The 12,583-nt window shown below is 45.1% G+C and overlaps 3 protein-coding genes across 5 annotated transcripts; 1 reads left to right on the top strand and 2 right to left on the bottom strand.

The window, feature by feature from the left end:
* Positions 1-505: 505 nt before the first annotated feature.
* On the bottom strand, positions 506-3,445 carry LOC137914664 (large ribosomal subunit protein mL38-like). Its single transcript, XM_068758180.1, has 9 exons — positions 3,351-3,445; positions 2,723-2,911; positions 2,521-2,652; positions 2,222-2,424; positions 2,036-2,108; positions 1,868-1,913; positions 1,626-1,784; positions 777-913; positions 506-681 (listed from the first exon to the last, which is right to left on the bottom strand). Exons 1-9 carry the CDS (start codon positions 3,433-3,435, stop codon positions 545-547), a joined length of 1,161 nt encoding a protein of 386 aa, XP_068614281.1. The 5' UTR covers positions 3,436-3,445; the 3' UTR covers positions 506-544.
* An 852-nt stretch (positions 3,446-4,297) lies between these two features.
* On the top strand, positions 4,298-7,161 carry LOC137914658 (E3 ubiquitin-protein ligase TRIM65-like). The gene is made up of 7 exons (XM_068758173.1): positions 4,298-4,729; positions 4,815-4,910; positions 5,040-5,270; positions 5,900-6,068; positions 6,151-6,240; positions 6,360-6,577; positions 6,825-7,161. Exons 1-7 carry the CDS (start codon positions 4,301-4,303, stop codon positions 7,131-7,133), a joined length of 1,542 nt encoding a protein of 513 aa, XP_068614274.1. The 5' UTR covers positions 4,298-4,300; the 3' UTR covers positions 7,134-7,161.
* A 258-nt stretch (positions 7,162-7,419) lies between these two features.
* On the bottom strand, positions 7,420-12,544 carry LOC137914659 (WW domain-binding protein 2-like). 3 transcript variants are annotated; one of them, XM_068758176.1, is made up of 8 exons: positions 12,400-12,544; positions 11,596-11,704; positions 11,329-11,464; positions 10,811-10,903; positions 10,574-10,723; positions 10,379-10,501; positions 9,184-9,260; positions 7,420-8,769 (listed from the first exon to the last, which is right to left on the bottom strand). In XM_068758176.1, exons 1-8 carry the CDS (start codon positions 12,456-12,458, stop codon positions 8,722-8,724), a joined length of 795 nt encoding a protein of 264 aa, XP_068614277.1. In that variant the 5' UTR covers positions 12,459-12,544; the 3' UTR covers positions 7,420-8,721. The 3 variants fall into 3 exon arrangements, with proteins under 3 accessions (XP_068614277.1, XP_068614276.1, XP_068614275.1); XM_068758175.1 differs by having other exon boundaries at positions 9,184-9,257; XM_068758174.1 differs by lacking the exon at positions 7,420-8,769 and having other exon boundaries at positions 9,006-9,257.
* Between the last annotated feature and the right edge of the window lie 39 nt (positions 12,545-12,583).

Below are 12,583 nucleotides of genomic sequence, written 5' to 3'. Positions count from 1 at the left end.
TAACTCTAACTTCTCAACAGCAAACAGTTTTGCTGAACTTTCATTTCATCATAATCATGAGGCCGGGAAGAGAAAATTAATTTAGGAGCAAAGATGGAAATGTACAGAAGCGTATTGCTGTCACAACTTTGGAGCTTTTATCTTTATAATGTCCACCTATCGTGCAGAAACTACTTGAGGGGGGTTTATGATTTACATTATATTTCTAGGAATTGCATGATTAGAACTATCTAACTATCATCGCTGGTGCAAATACTCAATCTGAGGCATGTTCTCCCATTGATAGCCCCACCAATCTCACGGTGCCACTGAATCATTTACATCCCTGCCTGTCCAGACTCACGTGTAATGATATTTATACAATATTTATTAAGTGCAGCTGTTAAGATAAAGATATAAAGATAACCACCATATTGGTGTGAAAGTGAATACAGTTGGACACGCAAGATCTTTAGATGTAAACTGACACATCAAAAAGACTGGAACATCACAGTTGAAAAATGCTTTATTATGTCACATAAATATGTCAGCGAATGTCCCACAGTCAATATATCCCATAGGTGACCTTCTGTCCCTCCCTGTATCTGTCCAGGTAGCGCAGGGGCTGTCCATGAGGGTATTTGACCTGTGGAGGGTGATACACCGGTGGACGGATGAACTCGAACACCGGCTCCTTCATGTCTGCAGAGACAATGGACAGACATCATTATTCATCAAGTTATACGTGTCAGTCTTTGAAATGATTTTCTGTGTCTGTGAGCATTAGAGCAACTCACTGAGCGTGTTGTGGAAGGTGTTGGTGACAGATTCATCCCACTGGCACTGGAAGAACGCCAGACCTGCAGGTGTCAAATGGTCCTGGTGCTTTTTGTAGAAATCCACCGTTTTAAATGTACGGTCCACCAAAGAATGGCTGGGGGGGGGGGGGGGGGGGGCAGAGGCAACACACTTCAATTTATTGTGCTGGGGTGTCTTAATTAGTTTTTATATCTTCATTGCATTTTAACAGACATTATATCGACAGCTAAAAAGCTACCAGAGAATTCACCAAAGGAAAAGCTGGACAGTTCAGCACATCCTCTTGTTTTTGTCAATATTTCCTTTATTAGATGAGCTCTATCTATTAGTTATTAGCATTAGCATTAGCATTAAATCTGAAAACGAGTCAAATCCAATGACCATCACCTGTAGCTCATTTAAAAATGTGTCATGAGACATCAGATCTCTGGGATAATTACAGACACATAAGATGAATTCATTCCTTCAAACCTCTGGCCACGGTTTGTTGTTAGTGAGCATCCCGATCGTTGACAATAGGTCATCAAAGCAAGGTGGTTTAAATAAACAACCGCATTGTAGCTCGTTTCTTTGCTTTGTACTTTCGATCAGCCATGCTAGCCACGCCCCCCTGCTTTCAGCCTTTATGTCAATCTAAGATAACAGACTAATGGCTGTCGTGTAATATTTAGCAGACGGGCACAAGACGGGTATCATGAATGAGCCCGTCAGGTTGAGCTTTTCTTCTGCCGATCATTCCAAACGGTTAGATATTTTAAAATCACTAGAAAAGGGAGAATTGACCGAGTTATGCTTCATACTACAAACCAGCTGACTGCGCTGCTCACCATGGCGACGGCCTGATATCCTCCTGGAAATCGATGGGTCCCTCCTGTTTGAAAAGGACATAAACGTAGCGGTGGAAGCCCGTTCCTTTGGCAGGGAAGGGGGGCAGGTAGTGACACAGCTCCTCCCCAGCCTGCACTGCTCCACCTGGCATGTTCCCTCTAAATGAGACGTACAGGTATTATTTTATTGTGAGAATAAATCTCCCTCTAAAAGAAACTTGGTAAGCATGCGAAGTACTCACACCAGCCAGTGGACATATTCTGCCTCGTTATCCTGCAGATGCTCATCTGAAAATGATTATTAATGTAAGACGTCTGTAAACTCAAAGAATTCATCTACCTGTCGATTCATTCCTGAAATCCTTTCAGTACCGAGAGCTGCAAATCACCCCAGTCTAAAGAAAACTTACCTGGACAGGTGAGCAGAAGAGTCCAGAGGGAGCCCTCCTCTGCATCAAAGCTGATCTGAGGGGCAGATGCTGCCTACAGACAAAACCAAATCAAAGAATACAGTCAGATGGTTCAACTTTTAGGTGGCCTTGACCCCCAGAAGTAATCAGCGACTGCATCACAACATTTCTATTCCTCGAGCGTACTTCATTTGGTGTCAGTTGTTTCCCACAATACACCTGGCCGCCATCGTCCTGGCTGTAGCAGATGTGGAGTGCGACTTGAGGGTGAAAGTAGGCCATGGGGAAGAGATCCCTGAAGACTCCATAGTGGTCTGCCAGTCGCTTGATATCAAACGGACTACTGGTCTTCTCCCAGATTTCCTGCACTTGATCGAGTTGGATTTTAACTGATTGGACAAAGAGAAGAGAGAAAAGTGAATCAATGTATTCACTCATCAATGAAAAGCTTACGGAGCCCCTTTGTGGTGTGTGTCCACGCTTACAGGTGCGCAGACGACAAGCCCTCTCCAGATCAATATTTTTCTTGTTGTCCTGCATCTCCTTCTTCCTCTCCCTCACAGTTTTGGTCCTGCGGGGTTGGTAGTGCGGCAGTCCAATGTCCACTCGCTCTACACCTGCAATAACAAAATAAAACTCTTGGCTGATCTTTTTAAACACCTCCAAATATGAATATTAATGTCTCACCGTGTTCAGGATTAGCTTTGAGCACATAGCCCCTGTAGGTCTTCCACCAAACAGGTTTGTTATTCGCCTCCTCCGCTTGTTTCAAGTAACGAGTGTAACTGCGATACTTCGTTAATGACTCGAGGTTCTCGACGTCAATCTCCTCATTTGGCATCGGACCCAATTTAGGAACCCGTCTGCACAGGAGCGCTGGAAGATGGAAACAACTCTAGACGTTATTCAGTAACATTACATACAAGCTCAAGCAACTGTTTTTATCTGCATATACTTATAATTTAAATATGTATTCCTTTGTTTACTTTTGTACTTGTAATCTGTACTTCTTTGCTGCTTTAATATCATGTTTTATATCGCCCTCTAATGCTGCTTGTAATGTTACTGCTACGGTAATTAAATAAAAGAACTGAGCTTAAAATCCACAATTCAATTCCATTTCTTTGCCAAACGTAACAAAGCTTTGTGGCCATTGTAGACTATACTTCACGTCAACAGGCCACTTGCATGCAATGGACTGCAGGTACAGCAGGCCTCGGGGTACTTTTTATACGTGATATAACCTGAAAAACAAACATGCAATACCAAAACCCAAAGGAAAACCCAATGCAATAGTACAAAATCGATATGATACCTGTTGTGATAATTGTCCTCGCATTACTGACCCCTAGATCTGTCACAGATCTCAAAGCAGGGACAGAAAACCAGCGCAGCGCCATCTTGGAACGATCATTTCCTGTTTTGTTTTGTTTAATACGGTGGCCCGCAAAGACCAGAAACAGCACATTGGTTTTTTTTGTTTTGCCTTCTGATTTCAAGCGTAACATAATGGTAACATGCAAGGCTAACACGTGAAGCTGAATTTGTTAATGTATTATTTTTCTCAAGTATTCAACTTATAAATCAATATTATACATTATTTATAACATAACATAATAGTTCTATTGGTGTGTAATAATTGTATGGTTATATTTCGAGTACCGGTATTTGTAAGACCAAAGTGTCGCGTTAGGATTTCTAGAATGTAGCGAAAGACTAAACTGCGAATTAATATTAATTAATATTACATTATAAAAAAAAATACAATGGAGTTGAATATATTGTACGAACGACTATCACAATTCTCCGGATAGCACCTGAAGGCATCATTTTTATGCGTTTGCCGTCATCAGGGCTAAATGAGACTCAATGGTCACACAGATGCTGTACCTATGTGTACATATATATGTATATTTATACATACATCTGTTGAAGCGGTAAGAACAGATATTTTTAAATGGGCGATGAATGCTTAAGCCATTAGGATCTTTTTTTAAACCGCTGCGTCCTCGCTAACATCAAGCTTGGTCCCATGCTAACGTTAGCTAGCTTTGGCTTTACTTTGAGTTAACGTGTGGTGTGTGCGGCTAATGGTTGAGCCACTCGCCTTCTGCTTTAGTAATTGTGTCTCTATGTAGGAGTTAATGTCTTGTAATAACAGAGCTAAGCTGCTGATTGATATTACTCTATTGTCATTTGGAAGTACAGATACATTGGTATTGATTTGATATTGGTCATCCCCTTCCCTTTCTTTTTTCCTCAGGGATGGATTCCCAGAATTTAAATTTAAACTGTGCCGTCTGCCTGGAGCGTTTCCGAACCCCTGTAACCATCCCCTGTGGTCACACCTTCTGTGAAGCATGCATCACCAAGTGCTGGGACACGAAGATCAAGTCCGATATTAGGATTCAGTGCCCCATGTGCAATGAGAAGTTTGACGCCAGGCCTCCTCTCAGGCGTAACGTGTCCCTGTCCGTCCTGGCCGAGGATGCAAACGGCACCGCGGCGCCCTGCAGAGAGCTGCCCGTGAGCTCAGGTGACAGCGTGAGAGCCGTGCTGCTGTGCCATCTCCATAAAAAGCCACTGGTTTACTATTGCAAGCAGGACAGAGCGTCCGTATGCCATGAATGTGGCATCTCTGCCTGTGAGAACCACGAGAAGGTCTTGTTGGAAGTTGAAGCGGAACGTCAGAAGGTGTAGTAACACAATGCAACCACAAGGACCGCCAGTGCATCAGATATGACTGTGTTTCTGTCATCGTGTCGTCTTTTGTGTACAGCTGCTGCTGGAAAGGAAGAGCAAGGAGGTGGGGAGACTCGCGGGGGAGACGGAAAAAAGAATCACAGACCTGGCTGAGAATATCAGTCAAGCCAAGGTGAATGTCGGACAGAAACGTTTTCTTTCTTGTGTGCTTCAACGTATTCCTCAACACGCGTGCACGATGGCTTGATGGTGTCGGACAGCGTTCCAAGCGGTCGTGTGATTGAGCATCGTCCATCAACAGGTGGCTTTTCAGCAGACCTCCGCCTGGGTCAATGTCAAGTTCTCCACCCTGCTGAAAATACTGTCTGAGAAGCAGGAAGCTACGGAGCTCTTCATGGAGGAGCAACAGGGCAGCGCCCTCAGGGAGGCGGAGGGCCGGCTCGCCGGACTGGAGGAGCGCTCCAAGATACTCCGAGAGTGCCGGGAGCAGATAGCAGCAGCGAGCGACCTCTCCGACACGGAGCTCATCAGGGTTTGTTTTCTCACGTAATAAATGTCAGCTCTCTGATGGCACGAAGAAAAGCTGCACCCGCGTATGCTTGTGAGTTAGAACCAGCAAATATTCAACTTCACAAATGATGTCTGATGTATTTCTCTCATGCACAAGCTGCAGGTGTGAAATTAGCTTTTATTATTTTATATTTTATTATTATGTAATCGCTGGTGTTTGTCTCTATTAGCAAGATACTCTGGATACATTCTTCAGGAGATGTTGGGATTTTGGGAATGTTACCAGGAACAGATTATTACATTTTGGTGATGATCCAGATGGAAGATGGAAGGGAAATTCTCCGGTGCCTCATCACATCTCGCTTGTGTAAACGTCGTCCTGTCAGTTCATCATCTTATCCGTGTGCTGAACTGAAAACACGAAAACAGGAAACAAATTAATGGAGTCATAAAACCACCGAAGTAAACCAGACCATAAACAGCAAAGTTTATTTTCATTTCATTTAAGAAATATCTTGATATAATGGATAATTTCAACAACCACATGGTTACCTTGATAAAGTAGATAAAAAATAGTGTAAAAGAAATGACTGCGCGTTCTTTGTTATCCACCGTCTTCAAGTCCTCTTGAAATCCTTGATCTCCTCGCAGGAATCGATGGTCATAGAAGTTCCCCGGCTCATGGACATTCCCACAGACGTAACGACAAACCTTCAAGATCGATTAAACGGCGTCACGGAAGTCCTGTCCCGGGTCTCCAAGCTGGTGTCTGAGGACCTGGACAAAGCTGTGAGCACAGCCGTGGATCAGGACCAAGAGAGTAATCTCTGTTTCCTCTGTCGAGGTTCAGCGCGACGCACCGGTGCCTCTTCTCTGATACGCTCTTGTTTACTGGTCTCCAGGTTCTCCTCAAGATAAGAGGCCGGTTCTAGCTGTGGTTCCCAGTCCGGCTGCTGCATGCCGTCCTGCTGGGAAAGAGGGCTTGAGCGCTTGTGAGTTTTCTCTGAGCCTAAACTTGGTCTGTGGTTCTGCTGATCATGAGTCGTTTGCAGAAGCGTAGCAGAGGAAGAGGTTATATCTCACGTCTTGCTTCCTTTCTGCCTTATTACGGACCGATGCTCTCTGACCTTTGACCCTCGCACAGCCAACAGTCACCTGTCTCTGTCTCAGGAGAACCGGAGGGCGGAGCACTTGACCTCTGGGCCACGCCGTGTCCCTCCGAATGAAGCCCGCTTCGATCACACTTGGCAGGTTCTCTGCTTTCAGGGCTTCACCTGTGGACGGCACTACTGGGAGCTGGAGGTGTCCAAGCCCTGGGCCTACCTCGGGGTAAAGAACCACGCCTGCATGCTGACGGCTTTGGACGGGTTGAGTAAAGGCCCCAAACTTCCTGCCACGGAATGCAGACGAGGAGATAATTAAATGAAAAGAGAAACGTAACCCGATATCATGCTAATATTAAGCCTACAGAAAGTTAGCAGTTGTAGTTATGGATGCAACATTTCGTTTGTCTTGGTGTGTAACACATTTTCTTCTTCTCTGCGCTGCAAATCGTCCCCTCCCATCCGGCTGACAGGTGACCTACGAGGCCATTCCCAGGAAGGAGAAAGGGAAGAGGTGCATGGTGGGAATGAACGAGCTGTCCTGGAGCCTGCAGCTGGACGAGCATCAGCTCAGCGCCTGGCACAACGGCCGGCGGGAGACGCTGGTCGGCCACTCCCAACACAGACGCATCGGGATGCTGCTGGACTACGAGGCGGGGACGCTCAGTTACTACGGCGACGGGCAGACCAGGCTCCACGCCTTCCACTGCGCCTTCGCCCAGGAGCTGTTCCCCGCCTGCTGGATAGGAGAGGGAGTCAGCATCACCCTCTGCTCCGCATGAGCCGACAGACACAAGCCGACTCCATGTCGAGAAGCCATTTCAGTTTCTTGTTTTCCTTTTTCAAGAACTGATGGGATTTAAACTACATTTTCATTTCTTTAAAATAAAAAGCAATATGCGTTTATTTCAGGTTGGCTCACGGGTAAATGGAACACGATTCCTTAATGCGCGCACACACACACACACACACACACACACACTCACTCACTTCATCCCGTGATAGCAACAACCGCTATGACAGATGTTCCCGAAACAAGGAATCGTCGCTGAGGCAAGGAAAAGCACATTTACAGTGGGGGAAAGATTTATTTGACGTCCTGTTAAATTTGTAAATTGACCCACTTAAAGAAATTAAGGGTTCCAGATTTTACTGGTTGTTCACTGATAATGGCAAAACAGAATATCAGTGGAAAATCCTTTAAGAAAAAAAAACCCACAGTACACAATACTGGAATATATTTATTTCATCCTGGCGCACTCTGCAGTGTTCAAAGTAGACTATGCGGCTGAACGTAGAATAAAGAAGCTGCTTTGTTTTACACAAAGATCCATTTAATAAAATCCAATCCAATGCACACATGCATTAGCTGAAACATGCGTTGGTTTAATTACTTGAGCCATTTTACATTAGTTAATAAATTAGTTTAAATAAACAGCACACGAGGAGCCTGATGCATAGATAGCATTCTGAAAGTGCAAAGAATGAGCCACAGATGCCGTTTACAGATTAGTGACCACAGAGGAAGAAGAGCGGAGGCGATCCAAACCGATCTCATAACGAAGAGTTTCAAAAGCACGAAAAGTAGAAACATTGAAAACCAGTTTGTTCTTTAAGCCGAATGAACAGTGAAGCAGGCCGGCTGCGGGTCGGACCACGCGCGTTCTCCAATGCTCGACGAGGCAGGAAGTGATATGAATGGGTGAGTCCTCTTCTAGATAATCCCTCAGGGCCCTGGTCACCCTCCCTCTGCGCTAATCTGGGATCAGGGATTCTGCTCTAATCCACAGCCTGCAATTTGCTCTTCTACAAACACAACATTTTCCTCTGTTAGTGTTCTCGAGAAAATATCAAATTGTACATATTTAAAGGTTATAAACACAAATGATAGAAAAATTAAACACTGCAAATTAATTAACATTTACTTCCGTCATAGAAAATTAGAGATGAGTTTTAGAGTATAGCAGACTGGAGAGTTTAGGGTGGGGGTATAATTCTCAGGACACCTGCAAGGGAATGGATGCTAAAGTAACTCATCAGGTTACAACAACCCTGGAAAAACACCGCCAGGTCCTATTTTATTTCTCTCAGAGATTGCAACAATTACCGGTAGTTCTAGGTTCCATCAAGTGAAGGTGCTTCAGATAAGAATCAAGCTGAAAACAATACAGTAACCAGTCAAAGGAATGTATAAACTCAGGCTGGAAAGCACTGGGGTGAGGAACGAACAAAGGACTGAGGTGGAGGAGGAAGATACAGGCGGAACAATGAGGGGAAACGCAAGACTTTGTGATGCCCAGCAAATGAAATGAGAACAAAATGGGGTCAATTCCTGGAAACAAAGGTTTGAAGGTGAGGTCGCTTTCAGATCTACTGGTTCTTCTTGTCTTCTGGAGGGGAGTAAGGAGGAGGCATGTCCTGAGGAGAGAGGAGAGGGACGGTTTCACACGACAATAATCTATTCTGACACACAAAATGTCTCAAACTAAATCTAATCTACAGCGAAACATTGGTCCAACACGTCCCCCATATAAAAGGACTCAATTATTATTGAACATTCACTAGGCCATGTATCTTCTAGGTCGAGCTGTAGCACGGCCAGAGGTCGACCAAGGCGGAGATACATGGACGTAGTGAGGGAGGACGACGCAAAGGACAGGGTGAAGAGGAGAAGGTTGATTTGCTCCGGCAACCCCGGAGAGGACGAAAGAGAAAGAAGAAGGTTCAACAGTCCGGCAGCGCGTTTACATACGCAGGAGAATTCACCTAAATATGAGATGATACCCACAACACGTCAGTTAGACGGCAGCTGATTGGTGCAGAGCAGCTCACCTGTGGAAGGTACACGTGTGTGGGAGGAAGTGTGGCACCGGTGGCGCTGGCTGCTGCCTCGGCCGCTTTGGCCTCTGCTGGGAGACAGTGGGACGTAAACACAGAGGGAGTCGCCTAAAACAGCGGCCCCCGACCTTTTTCCTGCCACGGACCCGTTTCATGGCGGGCAATGTTTTCGCGGACCGGGAGGGGTAATTAAATAAAAAAAGAGGAATATGATCTTACTAATAAACTTTATATTATGCACTTTCAATAACTATTAAACAAGTATTACACCAGTATCTGCTCACCATTAGTTGTGGTATCAATAATTACTTCTGTCCTTAATGTTCACGTTTTTTTGTGTCATGAATTCCACATTCTTGTGTTTTAATCCTGGGTTCTTGTGTTTTAATCCTGGGTTCTTGTGTTTTAATCCACATTCTTGTGTTTTAATCCTGGGTTCTTGTGTTTTAATCCACATTCTTGTCTTTTAATCCTGGGTTCTTGTGTTTTAATCCAGGGTCCTAGTCTTTAATCCTGGGTTCTTGTGTTTTAATCCACATTCTTGTGTTTTAATCCTGGGTTCTTGTGTTTTAATCCTGGGTTATTGTGTTTTAATCGACATTCTTGTGTTTTAATCCTGGGTTCTTGTGTTTTAATCCACATTCTTGTCTTTTAATCCTGGGTTCTTGTGTTTTAATCCACATTCTTGTCTTTTAATCCTGGGTTCTTGTGTTTTAATCCAGGGTCCTAGTCTTTAATCCAGGGTTCTTTTCTCTATGTGCCGAAGCCGTTTTGAACCGTCGTTGCCTCGTCAACGAAGCTAATCAGCTGTTGTTGATAAACCGTGTTTTAAGTCTGACTCCTGGTTTGTCTGTTAAAAGACGAAGACGTTTCTTCCCATTACAAAGAAGCTCTCCAAAGATGTTTGTTTTTTAATTTAATTTTCGCTAGTTCACGTCTGCTTTTAGTAACGTATCGCGTAAAGCATGAAAATTCACAGGCGAATGTTACGTTGGAGACAAGCCGGTCGTTTTTCAAAATAAAACACCTTTTAGACGCTAATAATCGAGACAACGGAAATTGTATAAATTAGCTATTCTTTCTGTGCGGCCCGGTAACAAATGCCTCACGGACCGGTGGTTGGGGACCGCTGACCGCTGACCTAGAACACGTCTAACCTATTTAGGACCTTCTTATTCATGAGACCCACCTGCTGCTGAGGAGGGGAGATCAGGGTCGTTCGGGGGCTGCTGTCCCAGAGGAGCAGAGTAAGGAGGGGGGGGCATGTAGGCAGCAGAAGCCTCAAAGGCCGGAGGGCTGGGGTAGAAGCCGTCTGGACGGCAGAGTAATCACAAAGTAATCAACTTTCCAAAGACGTGGAGGCGAATAATAATGAAGCTCCTACCTGGTGGAGGAGGGTTGGGGTAGGAGTAGCGAGGTGGAGGTCCGGCAGGATACATCCCGTTAGCAGGAGGCGGAGGAGGGTACGCATACGCACCGTTCGCCATGTAGGGGCATCCACCAAACCCGGCCGTCGCTGGCTGACCTCTCGACGCTGCAATCGTTGAAGGACATTCGGCCAAAACGTCAGCATCGCAGCACAAATGTTTTCCACGCGGCGGTCGCTGAACTTTAGGCGCACCCTGGGCGGCGGTCTGCAGCATGTGCTGGCCGAACTCGACGGCCCCCCCAGCAGCAAAGACCAGCTTGAATGTGGCACTGCCCTCCCATCCGCCTGTCAGAGAGACAGCACAAAGAAGTCACCGGGGACACACACAAAATGTTCTTCTGTTGTATGGTACAACTTAACACACACACACGCACACAAAAAATGTTCTTCTGTTGTATGGTACAACTTAAAGGGCGCACACACACACACACACGCACACACACACACACACACACACGCACACAAAAAATGTTCTTCTGTTGTATGGTACAACTTAACACACACACACGCACACAAAAAATGTTCTTCTGTTGTATGGTACAACTTAAAGGGCGCACACACACACACACACACGCACACACACGCACACACACACACGTACACACAAAATGTTCTTCTGTTGTATGGTACAACTTAACACACACACACACACACACACACACACGCACACACACACGCACACACACACACACACACACACACACCCCTACCTGCAGGCTCCGCATTGACAGTGCCCTTGATGTAATTGGCTCCCAGTACAGGTTGTTTGATCTCACAGCCCTTCATTAGATAGAAGGGCATCATGAAGGACTGCAGCGCGTCACGGCCTTTAGCCAGGAATATCACCTGCATGGAAACAACACTCACATGAAGCAGCACTCATGTGGCCAATCAGAATTCAGTCGCTTGTTATGTACTTAATGCCAATAGAAACTGATCAAAACAACAACAACAATGCATTTCATCGTATCACCTACCCTGTATGGGGTCAGGTAGATGCTGCCCTTCTTGGGCTTTCTGAAGGCTTCAGGCAGGCTGTCCGCATCACAGAAAACCAGCTCCACATTATCCTGGTTCATCAATACACTAACGACAGAAAGAAGTGCGTACAATAACACAGGGCATGGGATAATTCTACCACATGCAATCAATAAAATAACTCAAACGCTGCGATTCTAATCTTTGATTTCACAGCTTATAATGAGATGTTTATTATGCAGCTGTCTAGTTACTAAATAGGCCCATCAGCTGCTCGTCGGGGGCTGATTAGCATACGTTTATACAATTTATATATATGGTGCTATTGTTTTATCGATCTGGAGACACCCTTCATTTCGTCTCTTATACGCCAAAAAGCAATACAAGATAAACTTTCCATTTAAATGTAGCTGTTTTTGTGTAGTTACTAACGAGACACAACAAATTGTCACGTGAAATGCATTCAGAAATTATTAAGAGACATCTTAGTTCGTAAAATAACCTTTATTTTTCACTCTATTTAATCTGGCGTTCTACAAAGAGATCGCGAAACTTCAGACAGGTTAAAGTCACCTGCTAGATTTCCACTAGCTAGCTAGCTGTTAGCGAAGCTACAAGTCCTACTATGCTGACGCCACAACCCGCCCTTCGATCGTGACGTAAATTACGCTGACGCTCTTACATTAACCAATCACAACTTCTCATTACTAAACCTGACCAACCCGGTGAACGAATCTGAGACACGTGACGGAGGGCCACGCCTCCACCGTAGTAGGATTCCAAATGTAACATTTCGCTGTTACCTTTCGCTGTTATTGACGATGACCAGGCCGGCCTCGGATTTGTTCTGGTTAAGCGTCATGTCGACGGGCCTTCGGACTCCCCGAGAGCAAAGATCTTTGTTCCCCGATCAGAAAACGCTTTTGTCGGCCTAGCCGGAGCCTTAACGTTAGCTTCTACCTCTGCGATGAGAACGGTTTCTGAACG

The sequence above is a fragment of the Brachionichthys hirsutus genome, unplaced genomic scaffold, assembly GCF_040956055.1.
Source record: "Brachionichthys hirsutus isolate HB-005 unplaced genomic scaffold, CSIRO-AGI_Bhir_v1 contig_881, whole genome shotgun sequence".
Classification (NCBI taxonomy): Eukaryota; Metazoa; Chordata; class Actinopteri; order Lophiiformes; family Brachionichthyidae; genus Brachionichthys; species Brachionichthys hirsutus.
The sequence above is the reverse complement of the archived record's forward strand: the minus strand, read 5'-3'. Positions and strand labels throughout refer to the sequence as shown.

Bases quoted from the DNA above. Each gene is read 5' to 3' on its own strand.
- LOC137914664 (XM_068758180.1), bottom strand. From the start codon at position 3,435: ATGGCGCTGCGCTGGTTTTCTGTCCCTGCTTTGAGATCTGTGACAGAT. The intron at 2,912-3,350 runs GTATCATATCGA...TCCATCTTCCAG, and splicing joins GAGGACAATTATCACAACAG to CGCTCCTGTGCAGACGGGTT. The intron at 682-776 runs GTGAGTTGCTCT...TTGTCTCTGCAG, and splicing joins CACCTTCCACAACACGCTCA to ACATGAAGGAGCCGGTGTTC.
- LOC137914658 (XM_068758173.1), top strand. From the start codon at position 4,301: ATGGATTCCCAGAATTTAAATTTAAACTGTGCCGTCTGCCTGGAGCGT. The intron at 4,911-5,039 runs GTGAATGTCGGA...GTCCATCAACAG, and splicing joins AGAATATCAGTCAAGCCAAG to GTGGCTTTTCAGCAGACCTC. The intron at 5,271-5,899 runs GTTTGTTTTCTC...ATCTCCTCGCAG, and splicing joins CCGACACGGAGCTCATCAGG to GAATCGATGGTCATAGAAGT.
- LOC137914659 (XM_068758174.1), bottom strand. From the start codon at position 12,458: ATGACGCTTAACCAGAACAAATCCGAGGCCGGCCTGGTCATCGTCAAT. The intron at 10,904-11,328 runs GTAGGGGTGTGT...TCTCTCTGACAG, and splicing joins TGTCAATGCGGAGCCTGCAG to GCGGATGGGAGGGCAGTGCC. The intron at 10,502-10,573 runs GTAGGAGCTTCA...TCTGCCGTCCAG, and splicing joins CCCCAACCCTCCTCCACCAG to ACGGCTTCTACCCCAGCCCT.